The sequence below is a fragment of the Gossypium raimondii genome, chromosome 5 (assembly GCF_025698545.1).
Source record: "Gossypium raimondii isolate GPD5lz chromosome 5, ASM2569854v1, whole genome shotgun sequence".
Classification (NCBI taxonomy): domain Eukaryota; kingdom Viridiplantae; phylum Streptophyta; class Magnoliopsida; order Malvales; family Malvaceae; genus Gossypium; species Gossypium raimondii.
Genome location: NC_068569.1, coordinates 17,014,445 through 17,030,826, shown reverse-complemented (window position 1 = coordinate 17,030,826; position 16,382 = coordinate 17,014,445). Strand labels below are relative to the sequence as shown.

The following is a 16,382-nucleotide window of genomic DNA, read 5'->3' as shown; positions in this document are numbered from 1 at the left end:
CAAACAAAACCTTAGTGTTAGAACACCATCAACACCGCAAATCAACAAGCTAACACGAATGGTAAGATGATGGATGAATGAACAGTCTCTAGGCAGCCCTTTGTGTAGTTGGATAAGATGCTGATCTCTTTACTCACGTTATGACGTTAATTTTGCACAAACCTTGAGTTTTCAAACTTAACAGCATTTCAAGCTCCATCCATTGTTAGAAGAACCACAAAATTCATGAGTAAAATAATTCAACATTTTCTCTATTAAGACATGAAACAGACATAAATTTAATAGCTTTAAATATTGAAGTTGGTCACAACTCTTTGCTTATCTTAAACATGTCATAATTGTGCAAAAATGCAAATTTAAGCTTCATCAAATACAGTAAATTTCCATGTCATGAATGTTTGCTGAATAAAATTTTAAAAGTAGATTTAAAGCTTGTCCAACAGTATGGTTTGGGTTACAGTAGAGGCAATGTAGTTAAAGCCATAAACCAAGACTAGTGTTCACTTTTGTTATAGGTTAAGATGTGACTAAAATATTAAAATATATAAAAATCAAAAGGAATATGTGACATTGGTATTAGTTTTATATCATTTTAATTTTATCGATTTAGTAATTTAATTTTTTCAAATTTTATTATTTGACAAAATTGACCTAATTTTTAGTATTTACATTTTCTCTCAATTCAATCCTAAATTTTATATCATTGGTATAGGCAAAAATAATTTGTGGTTACGGCCTAATCTTCTTAAAATAGAATTTTTTTATTTAATATTTTAATTTTTTAAAATTTTAAAATTAATAAAAGTAAAATTGTATTTTAGTTCCCTAAAAATAATAAATATTTAATTTCCATCCTTACAAAAATTTTAGACTTCTCCCTGTTCCTTTTACTTGTTATTGTGGAGAAGATGCAGCATCCAACAAATTTTCTTGTCATTGTGGATTTGGATGGACGATTGGGTGTGGTGTGGTGCGTTTAGCTTACTTTTTGTCTCACGTTATAGTATCGCTACAGTATCTAATCTCATCACCACCGCTGTTTTTACACTAACCGCAAATAAACGCACCGCCCATCCAAACTCACCCTGAATCATGAATGACAGGGTAAAGGACTTTCCCATTATTTTCCCAAACCAATACGTAATAGCTGATGTATTAACATTAAGTCTTGGTTGGACCCATTTTACGTAGTTACTTTGAAATTTATTTACATTAGATTTTCGTTCAAACACTTTTATTTTAAATCTTGATTAAAATTCTATTTTATATAAGTAACCTGAGAGTTGAGGGAAAGAATCTTAAGTTGAATTCATCAAACATCAGTTACAACATAAAATTGTTATACAAATTTCTATATTAAGAGATAAATTATATTTTGTTCTTTATAATTTAAAATTAAATAAATTAATTCTTTTACATTAGATAAAAAAAGTTAATCATTTCTTATGGTAAAAATTAGCATGATTAACAAAATTAATCTATCTATTTTTTAATGTAATTCAACTTCTCCTACAAGAGCTTCTATTATACTTTTACTTGTACAAGAACCATAGAAACTCTTGTACTAGAAATCATATTACATTTTGCCCTAAATTTTGACAAGTTAATCCTTATCGTTAGATCAAATAACAAACTAATATTTTTGTTAACAATTTTCTCAATTTCTACCATTAAAATTAACGTGTCTAATGAAATGACCAGACAGTTGTTAACAAAAGAACTAATTTATTCTTTGATTTATTCAATTTTTTTAATAAAAAAGACAAAATACTACCTACATTCTAGTATCAAGGTTCACCAGATAATAACGAAGTAATCAACACAGCATTTGGGAAACAAATGGATGGATCAGCCTCTCCTCTGTTGTCAAGTTAGAGAGGGTCCTTAAATAAACTTAAATAAGAAAAGGCACCCAGGTAGGTGAACAGATTATCAGTATACAGTAACTCAAATGGGTGAACAAGTTACCACCATATAGTTCCGTGCCTGTTAACTCTGCAAGTTCTTTAAGGTGGGTATCAGCTCGGAATCATTTGTGCTGTTATAAAGCCAATATGAATTTACCCCTTCATCAGCCTAGGGAATGTCTACCATATGGACCACTTGCAAACCTTTTCATAACTGGTAGTCATCATCCCCCATGGTCATATCTCAAGCACCACCACAAAGATAAAGTGAAGGCAACTAATCAAACAAAGTAAGCTTCCAAAAATCTAAGACTAAAGCTGAAAGAGTAATTCAAAACTATAAGCTAAAACCAAGTAAATAACAAGGCTGATTATAAAATGTATAATCACTTAACGGAAGCTAATCATATAACAGCATTACCACAGGCAGAAACTATTAACCATGATATTGAACTGATATGCAATAAATTTGCCAAGACTTTGTCTAATCAACAAGTATAAATAGTATAATTCAGGATTCTACAAGATAGAATAAACAATGCATCATAAACAAATAAAGGGAAAAGAAAAGCACACAGCATTTTCACAAATACAACAGAAGCTTCTCTTTGAAGGTAAGCAATTGTTTCTGACATCTTACGGTAGCATGCCAATTAATAGCTTACCCTACGAACTTATTTTAGAAGTACAACAACAGAAATTTCATCTTCATCTGAAAAACCAAGGAAACAATTTGAAACAAGAGATTGAATGAGATCAAGGCACAATCTTGTAAGCCTTCATCTTATCAATCCAAGTAACAAATGAATTCCGGGAATTCCTAAACCCCAAAAACCCATGCTCCTTGCTCTTATTCATACTGAGCAGCGGCATCTGCAACGGAGCCGAAAATATCGTATCCGTAAACCACCAATTTCCCACCACCTGCAAACTCGTCTTCTGCAACTGGTTCTCCTTCACTATTTCTTCCCAAACTCCTTCCTTCTCTTTCATCATCTCCTCCATCCCCCGGTTCTCCCCTTCCACGAACCCAAATTCTTCTATCCCAAATTGCTCTGCCAAAACGCTCCACAAATGCTTCCACTTGAAAACATCCCCATTAGTCACATTAAAGGCTTCGTTTTTGGCGTACGGATCCACCGCCGCCCATATATGTTGCTCCGCAATCAAATCCGCATCCGAAGCTTCAAAGTAACAGTTCCAAGCGGCTTTGCTCCCAGGAAAGTGTAACGGTTTGCCTTCGTGTTTGCAAATGGCGGCGTAAACGCAAAGACTGCCAACGAGGTTCATTAAACTGTAAGGCGAAAACCCGAATATGACTCCGGGTCGGTGCACCGACCAGGTTAATCCTTCTTTTTTCTCGATTTCTTCAAAGAGGATGTCTTCTTGATGGTAGTAAAAGTTGGGAGCGTTCAACCGCGGTAAATCTTCGGTGAAAGGCGGATCATGCGGTTGGATCTTACCCAACAACTCGAACGGTCCAAGATAATGTTTGGCTCCTGTTTGTAGACAGATGTGGCGGAGATTGGGTGCGTTTGGGATCACGGAATGCAAAACATTGCGGAGCATGGAACCGTTGATTTCGCAATTCTCGGCTTCGGATGTTCGGTTGATCCAGCTGACGTAGAAGATATGGGTGACGTCGGTAAGTTGAGAGAGCTTCGATTCGGTATCATTCGGGTCGGATACGTCGCACTGAATGTACTCGATTGGATGGTCGGCGTTCCAGTTGGGTCTGGGCCGACGAGCCACCCCGTATACTTTCCATGGGCCGCCGGGGGTGTCGGATAACGGGAGGATTTCAGCCAAGCTATTGCCGACTATGCCGGTGACTCCAATGATCAGCCCAACGCTCTGGAAGCTTCTTGGTGCTTCATCTTCCTCAAATTTCTTCTGCAAAAATTAAAACAATGAAAAAAAAATCAAAATCACAAGCAATTTCGTAAAGGTAAAGACAAATCCAGCAAGCCAAAAGAGGAAAGAGACTTGCCTTAGCAGCCCCAATGGCACCAGCCCACCACCAGCTCATTTTGGATTAGATTTGTGGCGAAAATTGGGGTAGGAAATTAAAGAAAAAGGGAAGGTTGGGAAGTTGATGAAACGGCGAACTAACAGTCCGGGTGGGATGCTTGGTTGACAAAAAGGAATCAAGGGATTTGAAATTTTGGGTTGGAAAGTCTATCGTTCTTGGTAGTTGGGTTTCATGATTACTGTTTAAGCCAATTTATAATAGAAGTGATTTAAGGAAAGCGACAGAACGACAACAGGGTCAGGGTGAGAAGAGAAGAGCCACAACGATGTTAGGGAGACTCCAGTTGGGGGGCATTTCTGTCCCTTTCTCTGCTTTTTTCTTTTTTATCAAATTAAAACAAAACAAAATAAAAATAACTTAAATAGAAGCGCGCCGGGAGGGAAAGTCGGTTTTCACAAGCTAAATTTCACACTTTTTTCTATTTACGATAATATGTTTTGGAAAAGAAGAAAAGAAATAGTCATAAATCATAATCAAGTTAGAAAGGGTCAGTTAAGTAAAATCATTGCTCGTCAGTCAAACGGGTTAAAAACTTGTCGGTAAAACGACTGAAAACCATGCAAGATGTCACGCCAGTCCGAAGACGGCCGAGGGACGAAAATCGATCTATCGTGAACCGATTTCCTGCTGCATCAAGGTCTTGTTCACTCTCATTTTCTCATTAATTTATAAAATGTTAAAAATAGTTTTATATATGAGCTTATAGAGGTCAAATTAAAAATGTTAGTTTTTTAATCCATTAAAGTTGTTAGTTCTAATATATGAATATAGTAATTTATAACAATTTATATATATTAATAGTTTCGTTTATTTATATCACAATATGTAGGTTTAAATTTATTTATATAATAATTATATTTTGTTTATATATTAATATATTTGTTGGTCGTGTTTTGGCATACGTGTGTTGAGGTTATGGAATCAACACAAATACAATTAGGACTATAGTGGTTACCTGCAAGTGTAATATTTTTATATTATAATGGAATACAGAGTATTTCAAAGATCGAACCTAAGAGAATTTGAGTGATAAGGTGATCAACAATGAAAATGCATGCAAACAGGAAGTCTAGCTAGCTATTCTTTAAGTATTTTATTACAACAAATCATTATCAATGGTTAATTACACTATCTACTACATAAAATGACTAAATTGCAAAATAATCGAAAGTGTACAAAAAATCAATTCAAAGAACTAAAGTGATCGGTTGACTTCCATGTTGCTAATTAATTCTTGGATTAGAGATCTAAAGGGTTTAAATCCCTAATTGGTTTGATTTTACCTCTCGATCACCATTTTATTAAATTAGACGATTTAGTCTAGTTTATATCTCGATCTCATCAAGGTAAATCGTGACAATGAATTGGTTCTCGATAGGCTCTCCTCTCGATCTCACCTATCTAAATGTTCACCTAGAGGCGTAAAGTCTAGGTTTTAAAATTTATTCGATTTAGTTCAGTTTTTACAGTTTAGTCCTTGACCCAAAAATTAAATATGTAATATTTCTATCAACCAACCACCACAAAATTTAGTTACTAGCATCACCAACACAACAACACCAATCAAATACATGCTCAAATGATTCATTAAATAAAGCATAAAAGTAAGGTTAGAGAAATCTTACTATTCTTGATGAGTTCTTTGGAGAATGACAGCAACAACAATGGAGAAGAAAGCACAAATAAAGTTAGGATTTTTACACTTTTAAAAGTGAACAAAGCTGAAATATATTAAAGGTTCTGAAGAGTAATCAAAATACAAAGAAAAGTTTGAGTATCTAATTGCAAAGTGAGAAAAGCTACATTAAAAACTGGTAAAACTATCACTACAACCACTAAGCTCAGAAAAGTAAAGAATCAAAACCTAGAAATGGAGAAGAAACTAACTACTAAGCCAAAAATATGATACAAAGGTGACTCTTTAAGTTGATATAGCCAAAACATATTTAAGAGATAAAATTTCAACCCTAATGTTGGCACAATTGCCTTTGAAGTAATGAGTTGATTTAGGTTGGTGTTGGACAAAGATTACCCTTGCAGTATTTTTCACCATGTCAGGCAGCGGTGTCACAACATCTAAGTTTCAGTGTCACGACACCCTCGACAGTGACACACTCTTGGCTCTGGGGGTTCTCTATGTCACAACATTGACTGGCTGGTGTTGACACATCTTCGACAGTGGTCATGGCTTTTTCACTTTAACAACCATTAACAATATCACGACCTTGGAGACTTGGTGTTACGACATAACAGCCTCAGTATTGCGACACTCTCGAAAGTCTGCTCCAGGTTGATTTCTTGTTAAAGTCTTGCACCATTAAGACAATGGAGGTTCAGTGTTGCGACATCCTAACATCAGTGCCGTGACACCCACATAAAATGTAGTTCTCCTCAAGGTCGTCGTCGTCTCCCTACACCAACTCAAACGCATCATTAAATTCCTAATGACACTATTTTGTCAATTTGAGCCTCAAAATGAGTAAAACCAAATAAAAACAATTATTAATACTGAAAACTAAAAACTAACGAAAAGTATAAAAAAACTTGTTAATTGCTTGAGAATAAACTCATTAAATATTTTAGAGAGCCTAATTTGACATATTAAATTACGACAGATTATTTATATTGTAAACATATTAAAATATTAAATATAGTTGAATTTTTGTGTTAATTTAGATTTGCCAATTATGTTGAATTTATGCAAATCGTAAATATGGCATCCTCATCATCAAGTTCTCGAACAATTATGAATCACACATCTTTACCTATATTTCAAACGGTAAAATAATTTATTTTTATATAATATATAGATGTTATTGCTAATAATAATGTTGATTTAAATTTGCAAATATGTTCTTTAATATCCTCAAAATTAGGCAGGGATATGATCGTGTTTAAAAATCAAGAGGGCGCCTTAAATGGGGGTGTTGTCAAGGTTTGTTTAATGCTAGTTAGTTTTATTTACCATGCAGGGAGTGTATATATAATTTACACTTGAAGATGTTGCACTCTAGCTTGAACTTCCAGTAGATAGTTTCCAGTGACGGAGACAAGTACACCTACTATCCCTACTGTGTGCGAAGAGTAGTTTGGCAGGATTCTCTAGTCGTTTGATTTAGTTGGTTCCGAACTAAAGATGACGTGATTGTTATATGACCGTAACGTCGCCCTTAATCATATGACTTAGTCCAAGCTTTTACTGGTATATTATCCAACCAGTTCCCGGTGTTGCTACTTTGGGCACGTAACTTCTCTAGTCTTTGATGGAAACGACTTCTTTGAAGCTCGCACCCTATCTAAATGAGTTTTATTGTCATTATTATTAAGTTTTTTTTTTATTTAAAAAAAGACATTTCATGACTTGCATAGAAATACAAAGGATTGAGTATTTATAAATGTTAACAACTTCTTGGTGTTTATCGGTATTGTAGAACTCTCACATAAAATTGCAAATAATGTGTCACATGCAGTCAAACTTGAATTCTTTCCTATAAATTTAATGTATCTTAACACTATAGTAACACTTGTTGATAGTTGCATTTTAATTTTGATAAACAATAAGAAATATCATAAAAATATAAACTTTAATGCCTTTAATTTATAGAAACTTTGAGTTTCCGATTTCATATATTTTGAAAGTTATCTCTAAATTTAATGCAATATTTATTGATAAATAATTTTAAAGTTATAGATGAATAAACATTTATAGGTAAACATTTTCTCTACTAAGTGATTCAGAAGACACCAACAAACATAAATTTCTAAGGTTTAAGATCTGCTTATTCTGAACTTCAAATAGCTTTAAATATCGTATAGTTTATATAATAATAAAAAAACCTTTAAATTGGTTTACCTTTCCCAGTTGGTTGTCATTTACTTATAATATAACAAGAAGAGGAAAGGAAGTGAAGCTTCAAGTAAACATTTCACAACTGTGCAAAGGCAAATGTAAGCTCCACCAGATGACTATAACAATCAAAACACATGTTTACCAAGAAGATCAAATCACAGAACAACTTAATTTGTAAAAGTAGATTTAAAGCCATAATTGCATGCGATATGGTTGGTATTGATGTTGCTCAACAGTATAGTTTTTATTACAGCAGAGGCAGTGCAGCTAAAGCCATAAACCAATACGAGTCACGCTAATCAAACCCAAAACAATTTTCTTACTTGTTACCTACCAGTGTTAGCTCCTGGCTATATAAACAAGCCCCTTCAGGGGGCTCCATCTACATTACCAACTCTCGTATGAAAACAGTACACTAGCATTATACGTTCTTTTTTTTTTTTTTTTAAATTCCCGGGCCTTATTTGCTACTGTAAACAAAACCCTGTTTGTAAAAGAAATGAAGCTCGTTTTGGTGACATTCCTGCTGGTTTCTCTTGTTCTCAGCTCCTTTCTCTTTGAGGAGTCGATGGCTGGTTCAGGTATACGTAAATAAAGCTAACGGGAAAGAAGAAAAAAAAAAGAAACAAAAAAAAAACCTGTAAATCCATGCATTGTACTGGTAATGGATGAATGATTTGTGGTTTCATGTATGGCAGGTTTCTGTGCGTACAAGTGCAAGGCAAGGTGCGCAAAGGCAGATTTTAAAGAGAGGTGCTTCAAGTACTGTAACATTTGCTGTCAGAAATGCAGTTGTGTTCCGTCAGGGAACTACGAGAACAAGCACGAATGCTATTGCTACAGGGACATGAAGAACTACAAGGGCTTGCCTAAGTGCCCTTAAATACTGTCTTAAATACATGCTATTGCTTAACTGTTGTAGAAGGCGAATTTTAGCTTTTGTGGGGGCTGTACGTCTTAAAGAGTCTTCTTGGACGAGGACCCATAAAAGGTTTCTATTAAGCTAATTAAGGGTTTTAAATGAATAAATGGTGTCTTCCATAGTTTCTGGGTTAAGTTGCTTCATTTGTTGAATTATCTAATGTGATCACTAAATTGAAAATTGATAGTTGAACTTTAAATGGCAGTTAGAACACTTTTACCGATGCTGCTGGCTTGTTTGTAGTTAATGACGATGGACAAGCTCACAAGATCTTCAATCAAGTTTGCAATTTCCTTCTGGATCAAGTATCGTATAACTTGATCTCAGGAAATCAAAGAGATTTCCTTTTTGTTTCCGTTTTTCTAATAAAAATGGATGATAAACTATCATTTACAACAGAGGCACTGGGTAGTAGTTCATCGAGTAGTACTGGTCTGGCTTGGAAGCACCATCATTGTTGTTTTGAGAGCTTCAAAAGCATGTATGGTATGCAGAATAATAATATAGTATACAAGAAAACTATTCCCAGATAAATATTTAAGATTGAAGAGGCTGAAGATATCTTTCTGGTACAGAAGCACCAACAGGCTCATAAGCAGTTTGTTGTCGTTGCCGGTGGACCAACCATATGCCAATAGCTGATAAACTGAGAATCAGAGTTGTGACGGATCCAACTAACATTATCAGAAAGCGATGTTGCCACGATGTCCTGCAAAGCCCGAGTGAGAACCGAACCCACTGTTAATTTTTGAAGCTAACCCAGTTCAAGAAAATGGGAAAAGAAACAATATATACACTCAAGGAAAGACTGTACCCCTGATCAACCCAAAAAAAGAAAGCTGAGGCTCTACTTCTCTAAAATTCCATAAGAATTCCTAGTTTTAATGTAACTCCATTGGACACAGGTCGAGCAACTTGAATATACATGGACATGATTGTTGAGACCCTATAAATCAGTATCGGAAATTTTCATAATTTTGCACAGTGCACATGGTCATGCGTACTGGCACAAGAAAGAAAAAAGGCCACCCATGTACCACACACATAAACCTGTAGACAGGTAATAGATACTACAGCAAATATCATGGTCTAAACCAAGGGGCCTGTTGCTGCATCACATGTCCCTCCCAACCCTACCCTCCTAATTATCACATCAATCCTGGGATGCAAAAATAATGCTAATCTGATAGCCTATCTCCACCAGCACCATCCCACAACTCTTGTATTGCGTTTTTATTTGTGTATTTCAATCAGTTTTTACTTTTTAACTAACAGAAGTATGTAACCATGTACACTCTAAATACATGTGAGCATGTGATTCTAAGGCTTTGCTTGGTGAGCGGAAACAAAATTGAAAAGATGAAAAAAAAATCAAGGAAAAAAGTAAAAATATAGAAAATATAATTTTCTATCCCTCCATTACTTGGTAGGTTGAAAAATGAAAGAAAGAAATGAAAATTTTAAAAGATGCTTAATCTTGTAAAGTGCACACTTAACTTCAGTCTTTCTCATTTTCTCTGTTCTTATCTTTCCAAATTGGAATTATCTTCTTTTTCTTTTTCTTTTTTTATGCATTAAGAAGGAAAATGACCACTCTCCTATTTTCTTTCCTCTCACATTTCCTTCCTACCAAGCAGACTAAAAATTAATTTTCTTTCCACTCTTCTATTCTCCTCTTTCAGCCTTCTACTTCTCCACTCAATTTAAGTACGCCTTAAATAAACCAAAAGTAGACCATATTTGGCCTTTAAGTCCCGGAAAGAAAACAACTGCCTGATCCAAATATTACTAATAATTTTCAGTTGCAATAAGCGGGCAAGACTTCTCGGCTCCTTCATGATCCAAAATGCTCCAAAGATTTATTTGTCACAATAATAGTAGACAATTGAAACCACACTAGTAGCATAAAAGGAATAATAGACTAGTAATGAGAAAAGAGAGCATACAACTTCCTTTGAGGTTCGGCATTCCATTCCATCAACTTATAATTTCCAAATCTCTCAGGTAACTGTATTCTATGATCCCTTAAGCGCAGGATGATGCTCTGCAAATAGAAAGGAAAAAAAGCTTCAGATAAACGCTGGGGTAAATAGATGGAAAATTTTAAGTTGCATATGCAAAATATTGGTATCACAGTAGTTGAAATACCCTTGCAATGGTATTCGAGATATAATTAGCAGGTTCAGCAGGAAAAATGCCCCATCTAACAAGGTAATCTTTCTCTTGTGAAGTGACATTAAGCAAGCGAATCTGAAAAATCAAACCAATGGCATAATTACAGGAGAACCAGGTAAAGACTAATTCATAATTGGTAAACACAAAGCACAATAAGAGATACTAGTTACTGATGGACAAACCTAAATTTTATGGCATAATTACAGGAGAACCAGGTAAAGACTAATTCATAATTGGTAAACACAAAGCACAATAAGAGATACTAGTTACTGATGGACAAACCTAAATTTTATAACTACGGGAGTTTATGCTTGAAGCTAAACGCAAACAGTGGTCACTATATGGCCATGCCCACTACCCAGAAAAGAGGTTAAGAAGATCACATTTAAGGGAAGCATGATAAATCCCCAAGTTTAATTTAAATACTACTGATTCCATGGCCAGACTTGAGTTAGGCTTAAGGTGAGCTTTATGCGTAAGATTTAAGGTTCAGGCCTAGAATGAAATCTTCACTGGCCCCAGCTGGAACCTTTATTAGGCCTAGCTTTTTTATCTAGGCCACCTCAACCAAATTTTGGGTGGCTAATAGGTCACCTGGCAGGTAGATACCTCTAGTTAAATCTACATGCTACATGTTTCGGGAAAACCATAAAATTCTACTAGTAATTCCAAATATATGACATCAATAGAGATGCACCAATAACCAGATAGGCAATTCTTCCTAAAAGAGTGAATCAATAAATAAAATATTTCAAAAGCAGCCCAGAGCGCAACCTCAAATCAAATTCACACAAGGCCTCAAAAACTTGGTTAAAGTCAAGGTAATTCAGCCATACCTGTGAATTATCGACTTCCAGTTCCTCCGAAATTAATTCTGTAAGCTCCTTGAGGATGGACTTCAAGTTTGAATCAGTGGTGCTAATTGACATATCAAACGTTATAAATCCAACATGAAATGAACCTGATTACCATGTTTGGGGAGAATATCATCAGAGAAAATGTACAGTTTACAAAGAAATAAGCACCCATTGATGCAAACACTATTAAGTCTAAAGCAATCAGCAATCCCCTAATGCTAGCAGAAAAAGACGGTTATGGAGTAAACAAGATTATACCACAAATGATGTGAAATGAAATTAGGCCATCTTAACAATAATAGGCCTTCATGAGAAAATAATTTCCCTACTAACTTATATATAAGGAAGTATGTTTACTTAAATTGCAATCATGATTCATCAATTCATAAACCAATGAACATGTGGAAAACATGGTGAGGAAGCAAGTAATAGGCCATGCACCTGGAAGAACATTTGATGGTGACCCACTTGGGGATAGTACAGAAGGAATTTCCATTTTAGTATCCTTGCTTGGGGAGACTAAAGGAGTTGGTGCAGGAGCACCAGAGAACTGAACTCTCCTCCATAGTTCAGAACAATTAGTATTTAAAAACCCTATCCTGTCATTACTCCTATCATAAGTAACTAGGGTGTTCCGGACGACAATTCCTGCCTCAAACAAACAAAAATTGAACAGATTATTACTGCAGTCATGCAAACAAACATGTTAAGTTGGACTTGAGAATATGGGCCCAGGCAAGCCTAATTGTACCACAAGAATTTTATATTTTTGGCATACAGCTCCAAAACTATATAACACACTATGTTACAGTTGCACAACATACCTCCTAAAAGAGTTGTCGATTCTGAATTTGGGAAAATTCCCAAGCAATATGCACCACTAGCTTTTGAATGCTACGAAGCATGCCAGTAAGAGACCAAGAGAAAAGAGATACATATCAGATAGTTGTTTGAACTTTGAAAAACTAGCACAGAAAATAGTTTGAACTTAAATTTAGCTTTAAGCATGCAAAGTTGGGGGGAGGATCAATTACCCTGAACAGGTAGTTTTCTGGAGACAGCAATAACTTCTTTCCATTGTTAAATACCATCTCAACCTGTGGGAAAATTTTTGGTAGTTGTGAGACATCCCTGTATCACATTCCCACAGAAACCATTAAGATGGATTCAAGACAATGACAGCATTTCATATAAAATGGTAAAAATTTACAGCAGCACCTTCCAGCACCAGTAAAACAGATATCGTTATAATTAGGGTCAGGACCAGGGATCCTTTTGAGAAAATGAACTGCACTAAGGATCTGCATTTAAACAGCAAAAAAACCATGAAGAACAGGTCTGAAGATTAGCTTGCTTATATGTCGATACTGATATTTATGTTAATAAAGATTGAATTTAAACAATTGATGACAATTATGAAGTAACTGACAGTAGTTCAAGTCACATACAGAACAGCACCAAAATTAAGTAATTTCTGATGAAAGAGACTAATCATGGTTGCAGCCATAGTTTTTAAGATTGAGGAACAGAACAAGCAACAGTTCAATGAATATAAATCCCAAGTGTCTAGACTGTAGACTAAAGAAATCAACCCCGAATAGTTATAGAACATGCTAATTTCATGACAAATGAAATTGAAATTAGCCAATTAATGCTTTATTAGTACTTTATTTTTCCTTGACAAAAAGCTATTACTATTTTCCCAACAATAATTATGAAAATGCATTACATGTTTGCTTAAACGGATAATAACCATGAAGAATAGAAATGCTTCAAACTTCTGAAGAGAAATGACAAGTTCCAAAATTGGATGAATATAGACTAACAATATTTAAGAAGCAGCACCTCAAAGTGCTATGAAAGTAGTAACCCAGATATATGCATCCGTACTCAGCTCCCTGCACAGTTGCCTTGTTATATACATGCAATAATTTTCCAAGTCACTCTTCTCAATGTAGCATACATTACAATAAATGAAAAAATGAGCAGTCATTTATCAACTACAGCGAATGTAAAAGAAATAAAAGTACATGATCTTTAAATTACACAACCAAAATTAAATTTTTTTCTAAGCTTCAGTTAACAACGTGAATATTATTAATCATAGAATAGGGAGTGAACTTGAGTAGTGATCAAACTAAACAGAGCATGAAACTCAACAGTTAGATCTTACAGCATCCCTAAATGCAGCAAAAGCATCTCGTCGAAAGTAAGCGTATGTTGTTCCACTGTCCAAAACTGTTCCATGCCTTCCATCAAAGGCCCCATCTGGTAACTCAATCGCTTTCCAGCAACATGAATTTCCTTCATCTCAATGTTGTAGTAAGGGCTGTTGACATTCAAGAACTATAGTGAATGAGTGAGAAGAATTGGATGCATTTTTGCTAAAAAAGCATCCAACAAATATGATCCTGTAAGAGAGGAATACCTGCGGAAAGGGTCAGAATGGGAGAAGACCATATCAGGAGGAGGAGCGATTTTTCCGAGAACCATTGCACCCCCATCAACATCCATCCCTCCATAACACAAAGAAAATGAATCACCAATAACACCCTTATCTACAAGTTGATCCATGATACTAAGCCGCCCACGACCCAAACCCATTATACCATCAGCTCGTTGGTTATAAAGGTCACCTGTTTCCACATTTTCGCAACCAAACACAGCACGCTGAGGCATAAGTTCACTTTCATTCCCAAAAGAAACAAGATCCTCCCCAAGCACCCCACTGCTGGAACTCATTTCAGCATACCGTCTATGATAAGTGCATTGTTTTTGCTCATCATCACAGTTACAACTTGGATTGCATTTTACAGGTTGATAAGTGCTAGACATCTCTGGTTGGAACCTTGAATCCTGGATTCTAACAAGAAATAAAATTCTCAGAGAACTACCAGTTCGTTTAATTTCCAACTGACAGAACTAGAAATGAAAAAATTAGACCGAGATTGTTAATCTATTGGCCTAGACAACTCACTTTCTCATAATAGTGATAAAAATTTAAGATTAAGACTCACAATCACCAGTTTAGCTTCGTTAAAGTTCTATTAAGCTAATAACTCAGTAATTTTGATTTAATCAAAGTTAAAAATCTCAATCTCATTTTTTTTAAAAAGGTATCAATTTTCAAATTAATTAATTACAATTAACAACGGGGTAAGCCGAACTGTGCGAGCTGGAGAAGACGGATCACGGAACCTAACCTGATGGTTGCCGCAATGTGAGCAACTGGAGCAAGGAACATAAGTTACAGTACTTCCGGTGTCCACGATAAGAGCGAATTCCTGAGGCGGCGATCCTATCCGTAGCCGAGCCGTATGGTAACTGGAAATTACAAGAAATTGAGAAGCAAATTTCTTCAATATTTCAAAAAATTCAAAAAGGAAAAGAATAAACTTTTTTTAATAGTTGAGAGACCCGTTCGATAGGAGATCGTCGTAGAGTCTCAAGCGAGCATTTGGAGTGGAACCGGAGAGCTTCGATTGGAAGAGACGACGGCGTAGATTGTCCACGTGCCGATGCAGGGAATGATTGCGTGATGATAGACTTAGCGGAAGGACCGTCGGCGGTCGTTGATGATTTTCGGCAACGACGGTGGAGATCAGGAACCCGATTACGCAACAGACGATCAGAAAGGAAGAAGTTAGGTGAAGCCAGGTTCTAGCCATGGCGCCTCACTTTGGCTCCAAATTAAGGTCAATGACAACAGACCATTGCAATGCAGACAGACAAACGACACGCTTACGAACACTCCTCTTTAAACAAATACAGAGGAAACAGAAACGGATAAATTCTGTGTGTTTTTTAATTCAACCAGCATTGTGGATTGCCGGCCGGCCAATCATGGGAAACCTCGTTGAAGGCGTTTCAATCAAAGCACGCGGTGAATCTAACGGATGACCGTTATCCTGGGGTAAATAATTTGAGGGGATAATATAATTTTTTTTATAAACTAATTCAACCTCTTCAATAGTAGATTTTGTGCCGATTTTCAATTTTTACTAACTTCAACCAATTTTTGAATCGGTTCAACCCTTTTGTTTGGACAATTATATCGATCAATTATTGGTCTGTTCAATTTAGTATTATTCCAATAACATTGGTCATAACATCATTAAATCTTGACGGAATCTAAGTCCGAGAGCCAAAATAGATCTAATTACCAAGTACAAGTACCAAAGTTAACTTAGTTTCTGAGTTCATGAGCCAAAAATCATATTATCCCTAAATTGAGGGTAAACTACTTATGTTTACAAAGGGTTAATATATACGGAGCTACTTAAACTTGATAGCTTATATCTACTTAGTGTCACCGTTAAAATAAGTTAATATGACATTAACAATCATTAGCATGATGAGACATGACAAAAATAATTTTTAATAATCTTTATATATTTATTTTTTGTCACGTGTCAAAATGTGATGTTGCCATGTGTTACTATGATATTGATAGTCAATGTATTTTAAGAGTGCTAGTTAAGTACCTAAAAAAAGTGCCAAGTTGGTTTATGCTTTTAAAATTTAGATACCAATTAAGTAAAAATAAAATTAGGTATAACTTATAAGTTGTCAAGTTCAAGTACCTCCATATATATTAACTCTACTTAAAATTATGTTTTGATCACAAAACTTTAAAAAA

General features: G+C 35.2%; 3 protein-coding genes across 3 annotated transcripts; 1 reads left to right on the top strand and 2 right to left on the bottom strand.

The window, feature by feature from the left end:
* Window positions 1-2,386: 2,386 nt before the first annotated feature.
* LOC105769314 (3-oxo-Delta(4,5)-steroid 5-beta-reductase) lies at window positions 2,387-4,162 on the bottom strand. Its single transcript, XM_012589862.2, has 2 exons — window positions 3,898-4,162; window positions 2,387-3,800 (listed from the first exon to the last, which is right to left on the bottom strand). The coding sequence occupies exons 1-2, from the start codon at window positions 3,934-3,936 to the stop codon at window positions 2,664-2,666; spliced, it is 1,176 nt and encodes a 391-aa protein (XP_012445316.1). The 5' UTR covers window positions 3,937-4,162; the 3' UTR covers window positions 2,387-2,663.
* A 4,084-nt stretch (window positions 4,163-8,246) lies between these two features.
* On the top strand, window positions 8,247-8,710 carry LOC105769723 (peamaclein). The gene is made up of 2 exons (XM_012590546.2): window positions 8,247-8,370; window positions 8,488-8,710. Exons 1-2 carry the CDS (start codon window positions 8,289-8,291, stop codon window positions 8,670-8,672), a joined length of 267 nt encoding a protein of 88 aa, XP_012446000.1. The 5' UTR covers window positions 8,247-8,288; the 3' UTR covers window positions 8,673-8,710.
* Window positions 8,711-8,983: 273 nt separating this feature from the next.
* LOC105769721 (aspartic proteinase 36) lies at window positions 8,984-15,628 on the bottom strand. The gene is given in 13 exon segments (XM_012590543.2): window positions 8,984-9,420; window positions 10,658-10,755; window positions 10,860-10,961; window positions 11,723-11,847; window positions 12,185-12,391; window positions 12,568-12,637; window positions 12,778-12,874; window positions 12,962-13,044; window positions 13,917-14,026; window positions 14,029-14,072; window positions 14,172-14,599; window positions 14,947-15,067; window positions 15,161-15,628. Coding segments are annotated over 13 exon segments (1,908 nt in total). The 5' UTR covers window positions 15,412-15,628; the 3' UTR covers window positions 8,984-9,248.
* Between the last annotated feature and the right edge of the window lie 754 nt (window positions 15,629-16,382).

Excerpts from the sequence above, each read along its gene's own strand:
- LOC105769314 (XM_012589862.2), bottom strand. The coding sequence starts at position 3,936 with ATGAGCTGGTGGTGGGCTGGTGCCATTGGGGCTGCTAAG. Across the intron at positions 3,801-3,897 it reads GTGCCATTGGGGCTGCTAAG|AAGAAATTTGAGGAAGATGA; the intron begins GCAAGTCTCTTT and ends TAATTTTTGCAG.
- LOC105769723 (XM_012590546.2), top strand. The coding sequence starts at position 8,289 with ATGAAGCTCGTTTTGGTGACATTCCTGCTGGTTTCTCTTGTTCTCAGC. Across the intron at positions 8,371-8,487 it reads GGAGTCGATGGCTGGTTCAG|GTTTCTGTGCGTACAAGTGC; the intron begins GTATACGTAAAT and ends CATGTATGGCAG.